Source organism: Mytilus californianus, unplaced genomic scaffold (assembly GCF_021869535.1).
Source record: "Mytilus californianus isolate M0D057914Y unplaced genomic scaffold, xbMytCali1.0.p SCAF_2, whole genome shotgun sequence".
In the NCBI taxonomy this organism is placed as follows: domain Eukaryota; kingdom Metazoa; phylum Mollusca; class Bivalvia; order Mytilida; family Mytilidae; genus Mytilus; species Mytilus californianus.
Window position 1 is genome coordinate 42198287 of NW_026262668.1, and position 25159 is coordinate 42223445.

At 30.7% G+C, this 25159-nt stretch overlaps 1 protein-coding gene across 1 annotated transcript in view; it reads right to left on the reverse strand.

Annotated features, from left to right (window-relative positions):
* The window catches only part of LOC127728961 (mucin-5AC-like), a 243755-nt gene extending 219488 nt beyond the window's left edge, over positions 1-24267 (reverse strand). The window contains exons 1-5 of the mRNA XM_052236541.1: positions 24258-24267; positions 23615-23702; positions 23274-23395; positions 6970-7065; positions 6057-6251 (exon numbers count right to left, since the gene is read on the reverse strand). Of these exons, the coding sequence (XP_052092501.1) occupies positions 6057-6251; positions 6970-7065; positions 23274-23395; positions 23615-23702; positions 24258-24267 (511 nt within the window). The remainder of the gene's footprint in view (positions 1-6056; positions 6252-6969; positions 7066-23273; positions 23396-23614; positions 23703-24257) is intronic.
* Between the last annotated feature and the right edge of the window lie 892 nt (positions 24268-25159).

Genomic DNA, 25159 nt, shown 5'->3' on the forward strand with positions numbered 1-25159 from the left:
AAGGAGTTGAAACATAAATTTATTGAATGAACAAATGATAAAGAAGATAATTTTTACATTATTTGACGATTTATCCCTTAATTCAGACGACGACGGAATGTAGGATCGCTATGTCAACAAAAATGGGGAAAAAATTATTAAAAACAGGATTTTTTTTTTTACAAAATTTACTTCTCGATACTATCTTATGATTATAAACAAGCTTCTGTCTAAGTTTGGTACAAATCCAGGATAGTTTAAGAAAGTTATCAAAATTTTAAAAACTTTAACCACAGAGTGAATGTAATGTTAACTGGCAGAAAAACTAAGTCCATTTATAAGTAAAATACGGAAAAACAGGATTTTTTTTTTTACAAAATTTACTTCTGGATACTATCTTATGATCATAAACAAGCCTCTGTCCAAGTTTGGTAGAAATCCAGGATAGTTTAAGAAAGTTATTAAAATTTCAAAAAACTTTAACCACAGAGTGAATATTTGTGGACGACGACGCCGACGGAATGTAGGATCGCTATGTCTCGCTTTTTCGACAAAAGTCGAAGGCTCGACAAAAAGCAGGAAATAAATGAATTCCACAATATATTTATAAGCAAAAAAACTATTAAAAAAAAAACTTCGTCTGAAGAGGAGCTGTAAAGCAGAAACATCTAGAAATATCAATGACTTAATAACAAAGGAATAATTTGAATCTGGAATAATTTTGAATTCTGGAAAATTGATAAGAAATGTATGATGTTGTGAAAACTAACCAAACTAAAGAGGGTTAGCCATGCATGGCTCAGTACACTCTTCTTTCACTGATATTTTAGTCTGTATTAACTAACCCCTTAAAGCCATGCATTCATCCTTAATTGAGTTAGTTTTCATCAAACATTTATCAATTTTCCAGAATTAAGTTCCCGGTTTAATGGTTTTGTTGCTTAACATTTCTAAATACAATATAGATTTTATTAACTGAATAGAACAAAACACTGCATAAAATCTCGATAAATCTAAGGTGTTTTCTGCAAAAGAATCTAAAGCTATAAAAGCTTATAAAAGCATTGGATGTACGAGACAAATTGCTCCTGTTTGAACCGCTATTCTATCAGAAGTAGTTTCATAGTAACTTGTAACATTTAAATAATAGAATTTGGTCCAATGCAGTGAAACAATACATGTATGCAATATGTATGCATTCTAATTCAAGTAGTATTTAGCCTTGTGGCTATCTTAATCAATTAACAATTGATTATAAAGTTTGACCAAGAAAATAATTATAAGCATTTTAAATTCACTGACTACTAAATCTAGTTTGAACATGACCTTTGTTTGTCTTGACTACCTTTTTTGTTGCTTGAAAAGTATGTGTTTTCATATTATTTTAATATTAAAAATGGGATAATGTGGCATAAAAGCTATGAGATTAGATAGTTTGATCACATTTTCAACTGCACACACATAAAGCTGAAATGCTGTTCCAAAAGCTAAAAGCTTAAAATGATTTTTACTTGAATTTCCTCCAGGTATTATAGTTACACTTGATCCAACTGAAAAACAGAAATATATTAATTCATCAGGAAAAGGCTAAGCTATTTGCTGCCATATACATAATTAAAGGCATATCTACTCTGTTCTGCATTTGAGCTTTGTTTACCCATTCTTCTTGACTAAATGTGATCAAATATTTGTATATAGTTCTAATGTGTAAATTATCATTGTATCAACTGAAAAAGATGCATTTGGGTTAACTAAATAAAGTCAGATAACAAATAAACATGCAGACAAACTGTAATAATAAATTAATACTTTAAGATATTAAGTTATATAAACTTCGACATGCTTTATTATGTCTAACTTTCAATATATGTTTTCTAATTCAAATTAATATATCAAATAAATAAGAATAAAAAAATATTTTACTGCCTGAATGTCCTGAATAACAAACTACATGATTAATGTTTTGCTTTGCATCCACAGGGATTCTGGTTTGTATAAATATGTGACTGTTCACATGCTGATATTTTAACTATGCATTTTTTTTTTAAATTGAACTGGGAGAGAAAATAACAGGTAAATAATAGTATATTTGTTAGCAGATGTATCGTATTTCCTTTCTGGAAAGTATTTAGAACAATAATAAGTATGTTTCTACATCTTTCTATTATTGCATTTGATGGTCAAAGACCTATTAGAAACATACATATTATGCTTGTAGCAATGTAAAGTAAAATAAAAATAAACTGTTGAAATGTTCATTTAAGACCCATTGAGACAGGTTTCATGATCTATATTTATATATATATATACACAGAATTGAAATAAAACATTGAAAAATTATCAAATTCCATACCGCTTTCTAACAAATGCCTTAAATTCAAATAATGCAGGACTACAGGTTAACAGCAGTAACACAGGACTGATAAACAAAGTAAAAAAGTGCATTTATGTAAATTTAGCTTTTTTTCCCCTGTTGACGAACATTTAATAATGAATTACAAATAAGTGAAATCTAAAATATTGTTCTTTTGACTAGGGGTCTCATTATTTCTGTATGTTTAAATTTCATTTACTTACAAGAAGCTATTTTTAAGTTAAGTACTTGAATCTAAACTTTTTTACCTGCACAACTGAGAAGTAATTTTGTATTCGATTTTCTTAAAGATGTTTGATCCTGATTCCTCTGTTTAAAAATAATAAGGGTTTTCAAAGTCTGTCATAAATTTATAGTATATAAATAAGGGGATTTTAAAAGTAGGAAAAAATGATAGGGCCTTGTAATTGTTTATGAGATATAACCAATTGAAAATTTGGCGGGAAATGATTCTCTCTAGATTTTTCATACATTTAACATTCTGACATTGGCACCTTTTTTCTTTTAAAAACTATGAAAAAATAACAAGGATTTATAAGATTTTTAAAAACGGCTTATTAAACTATATGTAATAAAATTATGAAAAGAAAAGTAGGGTTTAGCAGGCAAAATTTTTATTGGCACTACATGGATAAAATTAGAGGATTCCAAACATCTGACTATAAGTGAAAATCAAGAGTAGCGAACATCCTTAAATGCTCCTTACATTGAATCAAAGTCTAATGCATTTGTCCTTGAAGATTTATTTTATAAAACGTTATTCTAACTGGAACTGAAACTAGCAAATGTTCATACTTTCCCAAATTCACATTACAGACAAATGAAAGGGAAATACCTTTAAATATAGAAAAAAATTTAATCTACATACACATTTTTTTTACTTGTGTAAGTAATTCCCAAAACTCTCATTAATTATTTGTGAGTCATAACCAGCAAATATTTTTTATTTAAAGTTACTGAAAAGTAAATGCAGGATCAGAACTTTGACATCATCAAATTGTTTTTTGTTGTTGGGTGAAGTATATATCATTTTCACACATACATGTTACGTGTATGACTATTTTAAATACGTAACTAGCAGATGTTAAAATTTTAAATGAGTTAATAAGTATTCAGCAGATGGTCAAAATGCAAGGCCAGGTCTGAACTTTAACTGTGTCTATTTGTTATTACATTTTTTTACATAGTAAAAGCTTTTGTAAAAAAAAATAATTCTTTCTCAGTATTTATAGAATTACATTAGTTTTATTTAAAATATTTGATTATGCAACCTTTTTCCTATTATTTTCAGCTCCAGAAAAGGATTGACATTTTTTTTTTATCAAGAGTCATGATGCATTTGAATGAAGCTTGCTGATTCCATATTACAGTCATTAATTATTTTGACATTAGTTGAACATTTTTATTAGATGATACACAAGACTGAAAGCTTAACTATTTCAAGTACATATTTTACTAGTGGAAATAATTTTTATTATCAAAATGTGCATTGCCTCAAGTTGATAGCTACTCAGTCTCAAATTCATAAAATCCAAATGAAGACACAGTAAAAAGATAAATTATGTATTACTTTTAATAAAATAAAATTACAACTCATCTTGAATAACTATTCAGTTTGGTAATTCATCAAGATTTTTTGCCATTTGGTCTGGTGTCATATTGTATTTTGAACCCCCTGAAAATTGAAATACCATAAGGAAAGTTGAACCTCTGATGGAATATTGAACCCCCTGTATTTGCTTTAAATGATTGTAAAATGTCAAATGTACATTAGGTTATGCATTATTACTATATAAAGTAGTTTGAAAATCTGAGGTCTTTAGACAGGTTCAAATACCATGGCTAAGTAAAAGTGTTTTATTCCTACGAAATACTTATCAAAGCATTATTACTATATAAAGTAGTTTGAATAGCTATGACAATTTGAAAATCAGCTCTATAGCATTTCTTTTATCTTATTTTTTTACATAAATTTTCATTTATACACATTTGGATATTTTTGTAAAAAATTTCAAATCAATAATGATCCCCATTTACTTTTTGTACTTAAAATGTATTTTGATGGTAAAAATTGACAAATATAGACAACTTTCCAGTGGAAAATACAATGAATATACAAAAATTGCTTTTCAGAGAGTAAGAGTAATAAATAATTTTAAATAAAAACATACAATCAACTTGATAATATAAAAAAAATAAAAAAGAGCCAACAATTAGGGTACTGTAGGCAAAAGCTACTACTAAAAAGTACCAGACTTCATCAAAATTGATCAAGAGAGATATTTTTTTTATTCAAAATTTTTAAATAAAAGAACAGAGTTCCAATGTCCCCCGCGTTGCACATATTTAATCTATCCAAGGTACAAGGGCAATAAGTAAAAAAAAAAATCTTTTTTTTTGTTCTTTAAAACAATTTATAAATATCTTAATAGAAATGAATGCTTCAGAGCAAATGCAATAGGATTTCCATTATAATTAATTTTTCAAAGGAGCATAACTGGTTACAAGTATTTGATCAGCACTGATTTTTAAATTTGTCTGAGACATTGATGATATAAATTTCATAAAAATCTGGCAAGAATTGTACACATGAGAGTGCTAACAATGCATTTTCCATAAAATCAATATTTCCAAGGGGCATAACTCTTTTAAAAATAATCGATTGGCACTGATTTTCAAACTCGTCAAAGACATTGTTGATATAAACCTATTATAGAAATTTCATAAAAATCTTGCAAGAATTGTACACATTAGAGAGCTCTTAAGACAATTTTCCATAAAATTAATATTTCCAAGGGCATAACTCTTTTAAAAATAATTGATCGGCACTGATTTTCTAACATGTCCGAGACAACGCTCATATAAACCTATGATATAAGTTTCATAAAATTCTGGCAAGAATTGAACACATGAGAACACTTATATTGCAATTTTCCATATAATCAATATTTCCAAGGGGAATAACTCTTTTAAAAATAATTGATCAGCACTGATTTTCAAACTTGTCAAAGACATTGCTGATATAAACCTATGATATAAGTTTCATAAAAATCTGGCAAGAATTGTACACATGAGAGCGCTAACGATGCAATTTCCCATATAATTAATGTTTCCAAGGGGCATAACACTTTTAAAAATAATTGATTGGCACTAATTTTCGAACTTGTCCAAGACATTGCTAATATAAACTAATTTTCGAACTTGTCCAAGACATTGCTAATATAAACCTATGATATAAGTTTCATAAAAATCTGGCAAGAATTGTACACATGAGAGCCCTAACGATGCAATTTTCGATATAATTAATGTTTCCAAGGGCATAACACTTTTAAAAATAATTGATTGCCACTGATTTTCAAACATGTCCAAGACATTGCTGATACAAACCTATGATATAAGTTTCATAAAAATCTGGCAAGAATTGTACAAGTGAGAGCGCTAACAGACTGGACGGATGGACGGATCCGGTATTTCTATGTCCACCGCAACGCTTTGCACTGGGGACAAAAAATTCTAAAATGGGATGCGAGACTTCTGCCTCCAAATGGATTCTCTTATTTTTTCAAGGGAATATTTTTGACATCTCCTCACACATTTTGGAATCTCTGCCTTCTTAATAAAAAAATTTCCAGTCTTTAAAACATCTTGTCACCCAGTCACCACTGATTAAAAGACAATTATCATGATTATATAATTAACTTACTAGGAAGGCAGTTTGGTATGCTTGTAACGGCTGGAGTCCAAGTACCATTAGATGAACATGTGTATTTATCTGAGGGTTGATATTCAAATGTAAACCCTGGTTGACAAGTGACAGTACATTCTTTTTTTGTTGTTCCTTGGTGGCATTGGATACTGCCACCCTGAGGTGATGATGGATCTGCACATAAAGCTGCAGCTGCAAAAATAATTTGAATCTCATTTCAGATAATAAGAAATAAATCTGATACATATTTGTTTGTAGTCAGTTTGACTGTATAACCTCAAACCTTATGGCATAAATTTTTTTTTGCAATCAAAGTATTCTTATAAGAGAGGAAAAAGATACCAAAGGGGCATTCAAACTCATAAGTCGAAAATAAACTGACAATGCCATGGCAAAAAAAGAAAAAGACCAAAAGACAAACAACAGTATACAAAACACAACATAAAGACTGAGCAACACAAACCCCACCAAAAACAGGGGGGTGATCTCAGGTCAGGTCCTCCGGAAGGGTAAGCAGATCCTGCTCCACATGTGGCAAATGCTTTACAAGATTTCTGGATATATTCATTTCTCAAAAAATTTAATAAAATCCAAATTCCGATGGTATAATACATTTCTAGAATGAAGATAAGTAAAGATTTTGTATTGCTGTTCTTCTCCTCATATTTAAGAAAAAAAATAAACATAAAACAAGGGCCTCTAAATCCCTTCTGTTTGGTTCTGTCACTGAACATACTTGTGCGATTTTGTTTTAAATCAAACTTTTTCTACAATAGATTATTATATAATGTATTATGTGAGTCTTAGATTGAGATGAATATTAATAGGAGCTAGCTTTCAAATAATATTCATTGGGGACAACAAAAAGATCACTGTAAAGATGACCACAAATAATGGACATTTTATTTACCTTGTTCACATTTGGCACCTTTCCAACCTGGTGTACAAGCACATGTATCTGGCATAACACATGTCCCACGGTGTTGACATGGAGGATCACAAATGGCTGAAATTAGAATTATACAAATACTTCAGAATGTTCTATTTCCTAACATGGTTAACAACTTATCTAGAGTAGCAGTGAACCAATTAAGGTGTATATTGGCTTACTTGTGTACTAGGGCTGCTGCTATAATGTCACAACTTCAGTGTTGTAATTTAAATTCAGGAACTGTTGAATTTAGGTCTATTTTGAAAGCATCTCTTTAAATTATAATCCAACACCAATATATATACACAAAATGCTTACAATTGTCACTAGTTAATTTATGTATATAAAATTTCTGAAATTTTAGTAAGTTGATCATGACTAGCATGACTAGCAGACAGTTTTATTTGTAAAAGAATCTGCACTTCAATGCTATTCTGATTTTGACAAACCTGTCCAATTAAAGAGAGGCGACAGATACCAAAGGGACATTCAAACTCACAAGTCGAAAATAAACTGACAACGCCATGGCTAAAAAAGAAAAAGATCAAGAGACAAACAATAGTACACAAAACACAACATAGAAAATAATCTCAGGTGATCTCAGGTGCTCCAAAAGGGTAAGCAGATTCTGCTTCACATGTGGCACTCGTTGTGTTGCTCATGTTAGTACAAACCCGGTAATAAGTCTAATTCGGTAGGTCACATTCAAGGAAAAGGGGACGGGATTGTAGTTACAACATTTGGAACATATCCCTCATCATCTGTGAAACAGATATTCCGTAATGGTCAGCCAACGTGTGATGGCGTCCATAAATTTACGAAGGGATGATTTTAACTTCACCACTTGGAACTCTTGGTTTAATAGCTTCCTTGTGAGCAGCAACCCTCTATCAAGGAAATCATGATAGGAAATACAAGCCCTGGAATATCGTATCAACTGGGAGATATATACTCCGTATGCAGGCGCTGCTGGAATGTTGCTACATAGAAATGGAAAGTTCACAATTGGGAAGCTGAAATCATCTTTTTTGTCGTAAAGTTTTGTTTTCCACTGACCCTCACTGTCAATTTCTAGATGTAAGTCAAGATATGAGGCAGACTTAACTGTATCTGTTGTATCCTTTATCTCAAGTTCGATGGGATGGATGCGTTCAACATAGTCACCAAATTTTGAATTATTTAATGAGAGAACATCATCTATATAGCGGAAGGAAAGTTAAAGGATACTGCTAACTTCTTTTTTTTCTTCCCAAGAAGTTCCTGTATGAAGTCCGCCTCATATGAATAAAGGAACAAGTCGGCAAGAAGAGGGGCACAGTTGGTTCTCAAACTGAGATGTACATCTATTGATAGAAATAATGCAACTTTATAGAAAACATCATTGATCTATCACAAGTAGTTCCTATCAAACTAACTTAAGCAGAAAACTTTAACATAGAAAATTGCTACTTAATTCAAAGTCACTGGACTAGGGGGCAGGGCCTTGAAATAGTCATCAAACTGATCATATGTAATGATAATAATGCAACTTTATAGAAAATATCATTGATCTATCACAAGTAGTTCCTATCAAACTGATTTAAGCAGAAAACTTAACAATTATGGATGCTTTTGTCACAGCCTTCCGAAAGGCAACACCTATATCTCGCCTTCTGCGACTTTCGTCCCAGTCGAGACAAATAAACTATGTTTTTTTCAAAAAATATTGTGGGGTCATTTCTGGTTGGATTTTAATCAACTTGGTACCAATAGAAGCAGAATTGTCACATAATTATTTTTTTATTTGGTTGCATTTTTGTTTTGGAGTGTTTTCATTTTCTGATGATATAAATACAAGTATTATTTTTGGTTCAGAAATTTGCTATATATTTCAACAAATTAAATTGTAAAGAAATATTATACAAGTTATGATCATCAGGAGAAAACAAAAACAACTGAAGACAAAACTATGACCAAATAGACAAATATACTTCAGACAATTCTGCTTCTTTCAACACCAGCAACTCTTTTCACAAAAATTCTTACGATTAGAATTGATCGTAACTTATACTGAAATTTGTAATACTTACAAGTATTTTTACTCTTAAGTTTTTTTGTGAAAGGAGCCCCTGGTTTGTAAAAATCCAACCATTCTAATATGCCTTCAAAATCATGATTTTTTTTTAAATGTGTTATTATCTCCAGATCATATGTTTTTGTACGTCCTATGAATTCGTACTATGCATGCTTTTTCAATGGAAATTGTGACGTCACAATGCATCCTTAATGGCACAAAAACCCATGAGACGAGGATATATGAAATATATCTATATAGCAAAAAAATAAAGGTGACGAAAACTTTTGGCCATTTACTGTGTAAACAAGGATTTGTATAGTCTTACTATACAAATCCTTGCTGTAAATACATTTTCCAAATTAATAAGAAATGATAACTAGAGAGAACCAAAAAGATCAGTATCCTGGTCTTACAAGGGCTATAATCTCAGAACAATACACTTACAGTCTTACAAACCTTTGTAATAATCTCAAAAAAATTTACGGGAACTTGTGTGCTTTTAAGTAATGGCGGACAATTTTGCATTCAAGTGTAAATACGTTGAAAAGATCACTTTGTTTACTCGTTGTTTTTAGGTATAAATTATTATGTTTTTATAATTATACTTAGTTATGCTATACTGTACTTTTAACGTTTGATGATGGGATAGACAGTGGGGGGACCCAGGAGTAAGGGGACGGGAACCGGGAGTAAGGGGGACGGGTGGGCGGGAACATGAAGAATTCGAGGAAACAGGGAAACCGATTCAGTACTGTATTAAACAAAAATCTTACACGATAAAAGGTGTTGTTATTCTTTATGACCATCTTATTGCGTTTGGAGATTATTTGCAGAAGATGGTCCAAGGACACAGTTATCGTCCTTTGGTTTTCGTTGTTACGAATATAGTCCCTAGTGTGAACAGTGTATAACTTGCATTTTTTTTTTATTCACTTTCCCAATTTATTTCTTGATATTTTATGCATGAAATATTAAGGGGATGAAATTACATGTTAAAAAAATTTGGGTGCTGAATCTTTATGTTAAGTAGTGATTTGGTCCAGTTAAAAAAGGTCAAAAATTAGAATGTCTGAAGCTGTCAAACTGAATTTTAGCCCCCCTTAACACAGAATTGTCAATATTTTGAGTTAGAGCTGGTAGAAGTTTCTATAATTTTGATATTATTTGTATCAATAGTAGTACACTTCACTGTAAAAATCTTTTTGAGATAGAGCAGGTGCGATTTTTTTAATTTGAATTTATTGTCTAAAAGAAATGCACTACGAAATAACTGTGTTCTCGGGCCTAAGAGATGAATTCCGTAAATGTAGATTCTGTACTTTGGCAACTTTCCTGAATGGTTTGCTGGTTTCAATTTGTCAAACTCAATAAAAGTAAAGGATTTACATCTTTGTTTGACAGAAATTCTGTTAAAATGTCCCATTTTGGCATTATACGGCTAAAATAAGCATTTTAAAACAGTTTCCATTTTATGCCTAAGAGCCATGCTGACTTTCTATCTGACAGCTTTTTATGTTCCTGATATTTGTGTTTCTATGCTTAAATCAAATTTAATTAACCATTTGTGAACTCGGAATCTAGAGAAAAGTAGATTATCACAGAAAAAATGTGCAGAATATTTGTATTTATGTCCCTGGTTAAACGGCCTGTTTAATGTATGTGAAATGTGAAAAGTCCATCACAAATATTTCACTAAATCTGTAAAAAAAAACACTTTACAATGATCAGTACACCCTATTCATTTCATATGCTACCATGATTTTCTTCTTTAGGATAGTAAGTGGTTCAAATATATGCCAAATGAGACTAAAACTACATGCAAGTTTTCCATTGAAAAGTGAAAAACTGGTCATCAGACCATACTGTCTGCAAAAAAAAGTTGAATTCAAGAGTCCTTTTGCAATTAGACTTCTTGTATCATGACATCTTAGCATAGAAATGAGCAAAAAGTAACAAATTTCAATTTCTTATAGCCTCTGTGTGCATTTTTATATGTAAATATGGGCTACGGCCTAAATCGACTCTAAATAATTCTCAGTCTTACATGGCCTAAGACCATTTTATACTTATGTGGTATGCTTTTTGTAACTTTTCTTTACATTTAAAGTACATTTAATATATATGGAAGAATAATGTATGGTTAAAAAACTTCAAAAACTTCAAATTGGTTGAAAAAAATGCATGTTTATGTAAGGCTTCCCTTAATTCGAAAATCTCTATTTTCAGGCACAGGCTCATATAAATTTGACTTTTGAATAACTGTAATAAATCTGATAAATCAAATGAGTGTTCCGTTGCTTTTAATACTTATTATATTAAATTTAAGAGTATTTAAAAAGCAAATTTTTGCAATATTTAAATTTTTTAGGCCAAAATCTTGACAGTTGAAAATATTTGATTTAAACGTCAAAAATAAACCACCAAATTTCAATATTAAAATGGCCCTAGTTTCTATAATATATATCCTATGGCCATGAAACTTGGCCAACTATCTTATAATTGCCTAGGCTTAGGTCCTGCAAAGTTTTATTAAAATTGGTCAAGTCTTTCTATCCTATTAGGTCCAAGGACACAGTTATCGTCCTTTGGTTTATAGTCCCTAGTGTGAACAGTGTATAACTTGCATTTTTTTTTTGATACACTTTCCCAATTTATTTCTTGATATTTTATGCATGAAATATTAAGGGGATGAAATTACATGTTAAAAAAATTTGGGTGCTGAATCTTTATGTTAAGTAGTGATTTGGTCCAGTTAAAAAAGGTCAAAAATTAGAATGTCTGAAGCTGTCAAACTGAATTTTAGCCCCCCTTAACACAGAATTGTCAATATTTTGAGTTAGAGCTGGTAGAAGTTTCTATAATTTTGATATTATTTGTATCAATAGTAGTACACTTCACTGTAAAAATCTTTTTGAGATAGAGCAGGTGCGATTTTTTTAATTTGAATTTATTGTCTAAAAGAAATGCACTACGAAATAACTGTGTTCTCGGGCCTAAGAGATGAATTCCGTAAATGTAGATTCTGTACTTTGGCAACTTTCCTGAATGGTTTGCTGGTTTCAATTTGTCAAACTCAATAAAAGTAAAGGATTTACATCTTTGTTTGACAGAAATTCTGTTAAAATGTCCCATTTTGGCATTATACGGCTAAAATAAGCATTTTAAAACAGTTTCCATTTTATGCCTAAGAGCCATGCTGACTTTCTATCTGACAGCTTTTTATGTTCCTGATATTTGTGTTTCTATGCTTAAATCAAATTTAATTAACCATTTGTGAACTCGGAATCTAGAGAAAAGTAGATTATCACAGAAAAAATGTGCAGAATATTTGTATTTATGTCCCTGGTTAAACGGCCTGTTTAATGTATGTGAAATGTGAAAAGTCCATCACAAATATTTCACTAAATCTGTAAAAAAAAACACTTTACAATGATCAGTACACCCTATTCATTTCATATGCTACCATGATTTTCTTCTTTAGGATAGTAAGTGGTTCAAATATATGCCAAATGAGACTAAAACTACATGCAAGTTTTCCATTGAAAAGTGAAAAACTGGTCATCAGACCATACTGTCTGCAAAAAAAAGTTGAATTCAAGAGTCCTTTTGCAATTAGACTTCTTGTATCATGACATCTTAGCATAGAAATGAGCAAAAAGTAACAAATTTCAATTTCTTATAGCCTCTGTGTGCATTTTTATATGTAAATATGGGCTACGGCCTAAATCGACTCTAAATAATTCTCAGTCTTACATGGCCTAAGACCATTTTATACTTATGTGGTATGCTTTTTGTAACTTTTCTTTACATTTAAAGTACATTTAATATATATGGAAGAATAATGTATGGTTAAAAAACTTCAAAAACTTCAAATTGGTTGAAAAAAATGCATGTTTATGTAAGGCTTCCCTTAATTCGAAAATCTCTATTTTCAGGCACAGGCTCATATAAATTTGACTTTTGAATAACTGTAATAAATCTGATAAATCAAATGAGTGTTCCGTTGCTTTTAATACTTATTATATTAAATTTAAGAGTATTTAAAAAGCAAATTTTTGCAATATTTAAATTTTTTAGGCCAAAATCTTGACAGTTGAAAATATTTGATTTAAACGTCAAAAATAAACCACCAAATTTCAATATTAAAATGGCCCTAGTTTCTATAATATATATCCTATGGCCATGAAACTTGGCCAACTATCTTATAATTGCCTAGGCTTAGGTCCTGCAAAGTTTTATTAAAATTGGTCAAGTCTTTCTATCCTATTAGGTCCAAGGACACAGTTATCGTCCTTTGGTTTATAGTCCCTAGTGTGAACAGTGTATAACTTGCATTTTTTTTTTGATACACTTTCCCAATTTATTTCTTGATATTTTATGCATGAAATATTAAGGGGATGAAATTACATGTTAAAAAAATTTGGGTGCTGAATCTTTATGTTAAGTAGTGATTTGGTCCAGTTAAAAAAGGTCAAAAATTAGAATGTCTGAAGCTGTCAAACTGAATTTTAGCCCCCCTTAACACAGAATTGTCAATATTTTGAGTTAGAGCTGGTAGAAGTTTCTATAATTTTGATATTATTTGTATCAATAGTAGTACACTTCACTGTAAAAATCTTTTTGAGATAGAGCAGGTGCGATTTTTTTATTTTGAATTCATTGTCTAAAAGAAATGCACTACGAAATAACTGTGTTCTCGGGCCATATTGCATGCGAAAAAGATCGTTTCCGAACTTTCCGTATTGTCCGTACCGTGTTGTATCTGCGGTACCTCGAATGACCGAATAACACCGTTATTAGCCAAATAACACTTGTAATCACCGAATAACACTTGAAATTTTAATATTAGCACATATTAGTGACATTTAAACATTGATTATTAAATAATATTGTATTATAAGTGTATTTTATAACTTAAAAATGATTTATAGAAAGCAGGTAAGTTCATAAAGATCATTATAAATATTAGTGTGTACATCCAACATGGCGACCAAGGAAAACACAATGGGAAGAATAAAAGATTGATTGCATATGCATTCAAAGGGAAAAGCTATGAAAATAAAGTATTAAATAATGTACTGTATATATACAGAGTATTGTCCAATAATTGTTTTTCAGTAAGGTTTCGAAAAGTTAACAATACATCAAAGCCATGCAATTACTCCAATCAGTAATTAGTTTTCTTAACGATTTACTCAATATTGAATGAAACGTAATTAAGAATTTTCACATATTTAATTTAAATTTAATCAAAAAATTAATTATACTTGATTGTTTTATAATAAAAACAAAGCAGCTGAATGGATGATTCGTATGTGTGTATTTTCTCAAAAAGAAATTAAAGATTTTCATTGGCAAATATTAATGTTTTTACAAGTAACTAAAATTTGGTATAAAAACATGTGAAGACATATGTGCTGTCTTCCATTTTTAAAATGGCTTTATATCCTTGTGTTCAATCTGTTATAACCCACTACTTTTTATATTTTGTTTTGTTAAATTGTTTCTTTTTGTTTTTATATATGATATTTTTTTTCTATAAAGTCAACAACAATCTGAGTGCTATAGAAAAAGAAAAAAAAAAAAAAAAAAAATCCTTGTGTTCAATGTGATGAAGAATGTGTTGATTGCACAATCCAGTGCAGTAGTTGTGATCGTTGGGTTCACAGTGCTTGTGTCCCAATGAATGATAACAATCGGCCTGGTCAGATGTGTCTCTAAAGTTCCTATGTAAGGACTGCTGCTTTACAGACTGTATCTGTATCCAACGGGAAAGTAAAAAACCAGGACAGTTATTTTCGATACGTTTTCATCTGTAACCTTCGTTTTACTCAACATATTGTTAAAATTTAAACTGTATGATAAAGAACAGGATAATTACTTACATTATTGTAAAGTTTTTAAAAAATAAAAAATTTATAAGTAAAAAAAAATATGCCAGGACAGTTAAATTTTAAGAGAAAAGTTTACTTACAATTGAAATAATTTCTCCAAAACAACTGTCTGCCATAAAATTTTTGTACTATTATAAAGTTTAGGGAATAATCATTTCAAAAATTTATAATTTAATATTTTTTTCGTCTTTTAAAGGTAAAAAAATCTGCAAGGACAGTAGCCTATTACATTAGAAATTTTGTTGAAATTCTCTCAAAATCAAAATATAAAGTTGAATATCTTCTTCAAAATGAATGTCTGGTAAACAAATTTTTGTTCATTGGAAAGTTTAAAATATAAGCTTTATGAAAATATAAAATTTTATGGACTTTTATTTCGTTAACACAAAAAAAAATCTGCTAGGACAGTAGCTTTACGTTAAATTTCTGTATAAATGGCGTAAAATAAACAACGCAATTTTTAACTATAAATGAAATAGTTTCTTTAATACGATTGTCTGGTATATACTATTTTGATATTATTATAAAATTACAGACACAATCATAAAAAAAATCAAGAAATTGAATACTTTTCACTTTTAAAGTAAAAACAAATCCGCCAGGACAGTAGCTTAAAATGTCTTTATTAACTTGTGAAGAAATTTGTTTCAAATCGAAATACAAATTCGAGGCCCCTCATGGGGGTGTCCAAGTAATCGCATAATCACAAATTTTTTGCCAATATAATCACATAATCATTAATTATTTTTTAAAACAAGATAATAAAATAATCAAAAATACAGTCCTAGATTATCAAATAATCAAATAATCATGAAATTTTGTTCTGGTAATCAAATAATCACTATAAAAACAGCCAAGTAATCACATAATCAAAAAACCCATGAGGAGGCTCGAAGTTCAATATCTTCTTAAAAATAATTGTCTGGAATGAAATTGTTATTTCTTTTTAAAGTTTTCAGTTCTACATTCGGAAATATGAAAATCGATCTATGTATTTATATATAAATCTGTCAGTATAGTAGATTATTACGTTTAGATTTTAAAGTTATCTTAATTTTTTATTGGTGCTAATTGTAAAGTTTGAAAAATAAATTATAAGAAAATATAAAAATTTTCATTTCATAATAAGTTGATACCTCATAAATCTGCCCGAACAGTCGGCCCACAGCGAAATAGTTGGTTGGCACGTTCCAAACTTTACGGCATGTCGTTTCATCTGTGTATTTGTGTATTCTGTCATGTCATCCGTAAACCGAGCGTTTAGAACATTTTATTTTCTAAATTAAATCCCTTATATCTCGAAAACGTAAGAAATAATCAAAATAAATTATTCTGAACTCTATCAACAAATCATCAGATTTTTAAGTTTTTTAAACCAGAAAGTTGTGCTCACAGAAATAAAAAAGGAGTTTCAAAAGCAAACAAGTTCGTAGTTTTAAACTTCCAATATTTTCATGTCAATTAAGTCTCCAGTTTTCCCCTATTATCTTTTTTGTTTTTTATTTCTTTTTTTTCAAATTTTTTAAACTATATCAGGAAATAGTTAAGAAAAATAATTCACTTATTGGTTAAGAAATATGTTAAAAGAATAAAAAGAAGTTTCAAAGGTAAGGAGGGGATCGTACCTTGTTTATTGTGAAAAAAACAAGCCGTAAAGTGGACTTTCCAGTATCTTGCATTATATGTTTCTGCTGACCATGACATGCAAACTTCAGTATAGATAAGATGTTCTGGTTCAATTAGTTTTCCCATTGTTATGGACATTTGAACTTAGAAAGTTTGACCCTATCAAGTATGCACCTAACCTTGTGATCGCAACTCCTCTGAAATGGCTTTCTGGATACACATAACATCCAGTAGGTTGTTAGAACGTCGTGATGTGCCTGGAGGTAGAATATTCTGGTCCCCGAGTTATACCCATTTGGACAATAATTTTGAGCTTATCCAGTATGCACCTTGATCTATCTTGACATCGCATGAAAATTAGTAGATTTTTTTTTATAAAATTACCCGGTCCATCGAGTTTTCCCAAAGTTATAACCGGGCCTTAAATGAAAATTAGTAGATTTTTTTTATATCCCTGTGCATCTTGTCATTGTCATTCCTCTGGTCTGGTATGCTAGATACTCGTGTGCATGTGACGATGTTCATATCCATTGTGGATCATTGAGATCAACCCCTTCACTAGCAAGGACTTGTTTGAGAAACGGAGGTATGTTCACAGTTCTAGATTTTCTTGTGTGAAGGGGGAAAAGAGGCATATCTGAACGAAATGATAAGTTAAAGGAGGAAAGCGGGAGTCGAGGGGGAGGGAAGCGATACCCTCCTGTCCACCCCCTCTTTGATATTAGACAAATTATTGTTACGGACTTCGTCCTCTTTCAAAGGTAACACCTGCCTCATGTCTGGGACTATTATACTATTTTTAGTATAATAGTCCCAGCTCATGTTAAAACCATTGGCATTGTGAATTTTTTTAGTTTAAGAAAATCATCATTCAATGATAATTACCACGTGGATCACTATTTATATTTGTTCGGCAGAAATATTTCCGAGTATTCTTTATTTTGATTGGCTAGCGTATTACCTGGATACGATAAAAATTATTTAAAGTTGTTTACATTCATGATCTTCCAAATTTGACGGCACAAAAGGCAAATATCTTAACGTCACAATGTGTTATGAGGCGTCCCCCTTCCTAAAAAGAGTGACAGTCTACTAACTATATCGGCAAAATTTGACTTGTTAGTAGATCTTGCCTTGCTGATAATTTTTGTGATTTAAAGTGTCTCTTTATCTATTATAATTTTTATCATATTTAAGGCAAAACGCAAAAAAATGGTAACAATCATCATTAAAGGGCAATAACTCCAATAAGGAGTCGTCGGACGATTTCTTCCATATTGTCTAAATTGTAGATCTTGTCTTGCTGATCATTTTTGCTTATTGAAGTTTCTATCTATCTATCTATTCGAATTTTTAAGATATAAGGCAAAAACGCAAAAGATTGGTAAAAATCGTCATCAAAGGGCAATAACTCTAATAAGGAGTCGACTGACGATTTCGACCATTAGACTTATTTATAGAACTTGTTTTGCTGGTCATTTTTGCAATTATAAGTTTCTCCCTATCTATTATAGTTTTCAAGATAATAGGCAAAAATGAAAAAAAAATGGTAAAATTTGTCATTTAAGGGCAATAACTCCTATAAGAATTCGTCTGACAGTTTTGACGTATATAACCAATTGGTAGAGCTCAACATTCTGGACTTTTTTGCTCCAGCCAGATTTTCTCTATTTATAACGGTTATTCCCCATTTCCATTCTCAATTTTATTTCAAAATAATAGACAAAACTTGCATTTTACCCCTATGTTCTATTTTTAGCCATGTCGGCCATCTTGGTTGACAGGCGGGGTCATCGGACACATTGTTTAAACTAGATACCCCAATGATGATTGTGGCCAAGTTTGGATAAATTTGGCCCAGTAGTTTCAGAAGAGAAGATTTTTGTAAAAGTTAACGACGACGGACGACGGACGCCAAGTGATGAGAAAAGCTCACTTGGCCCAATGGGCCAGGTGAGCTAATAAACACGATTTAGATCTATATGATATATATATATATATATATATATATAATGACTGAATAATAGCCAACGATAAATCTTACGGGGCGATGGATCATAAAATTATGATACAGTACACTACAAAATATAATATATAACAAGTCTAAAAGGGTACAACATCACCAAAAAATAAAAAAATGTAACATTTTACATCTTACTGATGAAGGATATTAGTTATCCGAAATATCTAAAATTTGTTCATGATTTAATTATTTTTTTGGTGATGTTGTACCCTTTTAGACTTGTTATATATATATATATATATATATATATATATATATATATATATATATATATATTTTTAATTAAGATCCATTTATTACATCGGTGATCCGTTTTTTTTGGCAATCGCCAATGGCAGTCAGCAGGGTTTAAGAACATTTGTTGTTCGACCTGTTAGTCAAATGCGTTTTGTTAAAATATACTTTTTCACTTTTTTGGTCTTTTGGAAAATGTTGTTTGTGCTGTATTTAGACCCCTCTAACAAGAAATTTGTTTTGCATGCACACGTATAAAAATTGCGGTTTTTATCCAACGCAATCATAGGATTGAACGTTGTTTTCAATTTAGACTTGTTTATATATATATATTTCTCTAATTCTTCGTCAATTTATCCCTTTCTGCACCCATTGTATAAAAAAAATTTAATCAACGTGTGGTTCGTTTGATCTCAGTTCTTCATTGGCTAAAATCCGATTATGACGTCGAATTTTCTTGCTTTCCTCTGAATTTCCTATTGTGACGGCATGAAAAAAGGCGACCATGCCTGATGACGTCACATAGAAAGAACACATCTTTTTGCAGATCATTCGAAAAGAAGGAATAAATTTGCCTGCGTATTGTTTGAAAATCATTAGAGAAACAGATTCCACCACCAAATCTCGTGTAATACGATATTTATCCACTCTCGACAGTTAAATTTTAAATATTTAAAACGCTCGGCGAGCCTCGCGTTTTAAATTTGAAAATTTAACTGTCTCGAGTGGATAAATATCGTATCACACTCGATGCAGTGGTAGAATCTATATATATATAAGATAAAAAAGTATTTAAGTCAGGTTTTTGCGTAATTTATGTGCGTACAGTGTTAGGTTAGCACATTTCAAATGCTTTTTTCCCTATTTTCTGATTGCCTTGAAATATAAGCAAAATGAACTAATTTTTAATAACTCTAACGGATAAGCAAAGGTTGTTTTTATTATTCTATGTTACATTTTCTACAAACTAAATTCAATCAGCGTACACGAAATGCATCATGTCTATGCATGAATATATGAATATGAATATGGAACTATTCAGTGATGATTTAAAAGTCACAAAGCATCCTAAAAATTAAACACAGCAAGTTTCTTGCATAACAGTGTAGAGAAAGGGAGATTAAGACATTTAATGAACAAAATAAGCCGGGGGCATACCCTTTTATCCTGTCTATGCTGTAACCAACAAATGTATACTTGTAAAAAGTTAAATTACGTGTTGGAAACCAAGACTACAAAAGAAAAACATCATCACCGCATAACAGCAAGGATTAGTTATTTCACAACAGTATTCACAAATGGGCCTTTTTAAAAAATGTACCTATTTTAACAACTGGAAAATGAAAAAAAAATGTTGAGAAATAAGTGATTTAATTGTACATGTCAATACTTTAACATCTGTATAAACTAAATACAAAATATGCAACCTTAAACTGAACGGTAAATTTGACAACAACTCTGTAAAAGTGAACATGGTGTACCAATTTAAAGGTATTTTTTCTTCAAGAATCTGACAAAATAAATGATCTTATACGGTTTAACTATTTGATTTGCAATTTTAACTACTAGAAAATATTACAAGCCGTTTTTAAAATATTCACAAATGTCCACTGCGTAACGATATATGTCCCATATGAAACGCTCTTGTGTCCACTACGCAACGGATTGTGTCCACTTCGAAACGAAATGTTGTGTAGTGGACCGTTGCGCAGTGGACGTTTTTACATGTTAGCAGCCATTGTTGTTACGCGCAGTTTCTCAGATACATGTTTTTATGATTATTGTCTTAGATAATACATTTTATTTCATAAACTCCATGTTTTTTTATGATTTGAGTTCAACATTTCTTAAAAAAAAAGACGTTGCAAAGTGGACAAGTAAAAGAGTACGCTATCAATAGGACTTGTCAATTGATTAAATGCAGACAAACTATATCATCAGCATCCAAAGATGACCGTCATTTTACTAAATGAGGTTGTATTAGTGGCAAGTAAAAGGAAAGACTACAATTTAAATAAAAGAATTATTATAATTTTGCCAATTGTTTGTTGTCGTTGCGAAGTGGACATTTTTTCATGGAATCTATTTAAACTTGTATAAATATTTGAATACTTTTTGTAATGTTCAGATGTAGCTCTATGAAAAAACATTGAAAAGGGAGCTAAAAAGATTGTTAAATTGTATGAAATTTTCAAAATTTGAATAAACTTTCAAATGTGGACAGTCAATTTTTGTTGTTTTTGAGCCCTTTGGTCTGATATTTTCAGAGAGTCCTTACCATAAAGCAGACAAAAAGTGTTGTGGTTGTCTTTAATAAGTACATTTTATAGACTGAGACAAAAAAAAAATTTATATATAAATATATATGTATATATATAATTTTATCACAATTTAAGCCCTTGCCTGACAGAGAAAGTGGACATTTTTTGAAAAACGCCCCAATATAGAAATTTGTCTATCCTGTTACTATGGTTACTATGGCTACAGTAACATGATAGCCGATATGTGACCGAAACGTCTTCAAAAAGTATATAATTACATGTATTTTACAAATAATGAAATGTTTGGTTATTTGAAATAGACTCATTTTATGGTTGCAACGTCTTTGCCTACGCAATGTAGCACACACAAAATGCAATACTACTATCGGTTACATGATATACAAAACGGGTAACAGGATAGAACTTGATATTATAAGTTATATGGTTTACTACTGACCCCCTGAGATCATCCCCGGTTTTTGATGGGGTTCGTGTTGCTCAGTCTTTGGTTTTCTATGTTGTGTTTAGTGTACTGTTGTTTGTCTTTTGGTCTTTCTCCTTTTTTTTTTGCCATGGCGTTGTCAGTTTATTTTCGACTTATGACTTTGAATGTCCCTTTGGTATCTTTCGCCTCTCTTTTAATATTATGCAGCTTACTGTTCCGTTCATTAAAAAGGTCATATGCACTGAGGACAGTGGAAACCATACCTGCATAACTTTATTCGTTTTTTTACTATTGGTATATGATGTTTTAATATTTAAATGAAATTTTTGCATTGTGTATATATATTATCGTAGTGTTCGCCTTCAACCCCTCGGGGTATAAATGTGCATTTCTTAATGAAATAACGCAAATTTGCAGATCTAACATTTTTTGGGCTAAATTTGAGACGAAGTGTATATAAAGCATGGTGTTAGCCCGGTATAACCACAGGTTATCTGATGGACAACGTCTGTCTCAAAGTTGTCATATATTTAGACATATATGTATACATCCCTTTACCTTTGTCAACTCTGAAATTCTAGAATTATACCAGTTTAAATCGCAGGGTGCAATTCATTTGGGATGTATAAATACGCAGCCACAGTCAATTACAAAACCTTTGACAAAATTAAAAAAAAATTAAATTATCAAACTGCTATTTATTAGGGATGTGTAAATACGCAGCCTCTGTTGTAATTACTTTACCTCCGTCAAATTTGAAATTTGAGTATTATACCAGCTCAAATCGGTCAGTGCTATTCATTGGGAATGTATTTCTACGCAGTCTTTGTTGTAATAACTCAACTTTCGTCACCTGTGTAATTTGAGATATGTACCAGTTCATATCGCACATTACTATTTTTGTTAGAAGCATATCTATGCAGTCTCTGTTGTAAATACCTAACCTACGTCATTTTTGAAATTTTAGAATTGTACAAGCGTTGCTCGATTTTAATTGTAGAAATTTAAAGATTGTTATAGTTAAATCAGAATAGATTGATATGATTCATTTTACATCATAATCATACTGATGAAGGATATCTATTATCCGAAATATTCATAAATACTTACATTTAATGTTTCCTTTTTTTAATATTGGTGTTGTTTTGTACACTTTTTAGGCGTTTATATATATATATATATTTGGTGCTACGATATCTCAGTAGCATGACTTCGAATCTCGGCCAGGGAAGAACAAAAATTTGCTTCCGCAAATTTACAGAACTAACATTGTTGGGCTGTTATTTAGACGAATTATATATATAATTCTTTTCAGGCGTTTATATATATTTATATATATATATATATATATATAATTACTCTAAATATCAGCACAACAATGTTAAATCTGCAAATTTGCGGAAGCACATTTTTTGTTCTTCCCTCGCCGGGATTCGTGTTAAATCTGCAAATTTGCGGATATTTAGAGTAATTATATATATATTGAACTCATGCTATTGGGATATCGAGACAACACCGCCTGCACTGTGTCCAGCGCTCTAGACCACACGGCCACCTAGACTGAACGATATATATATATATTTAACTTTTCTTTATATATATATATTATATATATAATATATATTGACATTAAGTAACACTATATTTAGATATTGTTCACGTCTTTTTCAATTTTTGATTTTTGACAATGATCTAACTATTACAAATCCACAGAGCAATTTTGTTTGGTTATCCTGTAACTTACGAACTACTGGTTCAAACTGGTTACCACCGAAGAAGTTGCCAGTCATGCTATCACAATCTTTTTGTTTAGACCTATCACCATCTCTGAACTGGTATCCAGGATCAGCATTAGCTATGCAATGACTGTAAATATAATAAACATAACAATTTGACATGCCGTCAACAGTATAGTTTTCTGTAGATGCGTCAGTAAATTAAAGCTATCTTCCAAACTAACTTTTTAAACATTTAATTTATACGATCAGAGTGTATGCATGGTCCTACTCGGCTTAAAAGTAAGAAAAAACGTTTTATCAAAACACGTCACACTGCTATGCAATTATATGGTTATAAAATACTTACTAAAATGGACTGCTGTCACTTGCAGATATACAATTTACTTGAGTGTTGACAGGTGCTTGGATAGGTTTGCATTTGTCTGATGTACCTCCTAATCAATAAAGATTTTAAAAGTGTTAGTTGTTCTATGAATAAAACAGTAGTATTAAATAATTAAAAAAGAGATGCACATTAAAAAAAATTTAATTGAAGTATATATGTAGCAATGTACAGAAATAACATTTGTTGCTATATATTCTGTTGGTAAGTAGAACAATGCAAAATTGTATAAAACAGTATAAACAGTATGTTATATGCGGCTGCATATGGTCTGGAGTGCGTGAAGAAAAAGTTGTCAAACCCCAATTCCCCCAAAAAGTTATTTCACTAGTTCGATTTAGTTTTTTTTTAATACCAATATACATGAAGTTTCGTTATCGTTTCAACACACAATTTCCAAAATTGTAACTTGAAAAGAGGGGATGTGAAAACAAAGCCCAGACTGCTCCACTTGGTCCGTCGCCTGCATGTGTGCCAAACAGTCCAGAATTAGAAATTTAACTGACCAGAATTTTTCTGAATTGAACAAAATGTAGTAACTAAGTGTTTTCCGATGGACAGATAAAATAACCAATCCAATCATGTAATTTTTGTTAACTAAACAAACTCTCTGACATTTTTTTTTAAAGATAATCATATCTTTAAAAAATCAGACACCATGAATATTAATAAAGCAATTACATCATCACGTCAAAAAAGGTTCGTATTTAAATAATAAAATATCTTTAGTAACTTTTTTTTTAGTTTTAAGTACATTTTCAATCGAAAAAATATCGTTTGTAAGTGGGAATTTAGATTTCAAACTTGTGACTTATTTCCAGATAACAGTACAGTTATTTTTTGTCTTATTAAGACACGCAACCGTCCGTGCGTTTGGGCGATAAGAATTTCAAGCTATCAGGATTAAACATGACCTAAGCTATTTCTAACGTATCAATCGTTAGCATTTAAAATGTGAAAATTATATAAATGACAATATTTATTGACGAGAAACTTGGTAGGAGGTAAGAGGACTGTCGATAGTCTTTCATCATTCACAAGTTTTTGGAACTAAAGGTCATTTTAATCTTTCTTTGATTATTAATCATCGAAAGTCGATAAAACGCATTGATACAATTTAAGCAATCTTCAATTTGTTAACTTATTACAAACAATTCGGAAAACTTCGACCAAAGAACTGTGTCCTATTAAATATCATATCACACACTTTCGTGCAAAAGTTAAAGCACGAAATTTAACGGTACAAAATAATTCTGTCGACTAGTAAAAATGGTGAAAAATATTGTCTATTGTCCAAAGCTATAGTAAAACAAATATGCATAGTTCATGTATTAGTATTTTTGTTTATATTGGACTCAAGCGAAAAGACGGAACTACTGTCACAGCGAGAGAAAGCAAGTGCTACCGAGAAACGGGATTGGTTTTTACGTAATACGTGCATTTTATTGTCATTATTTAAATCCGGAATAATTCACCCTCAAATAAATTTACGTATGCAACATTTAAAAT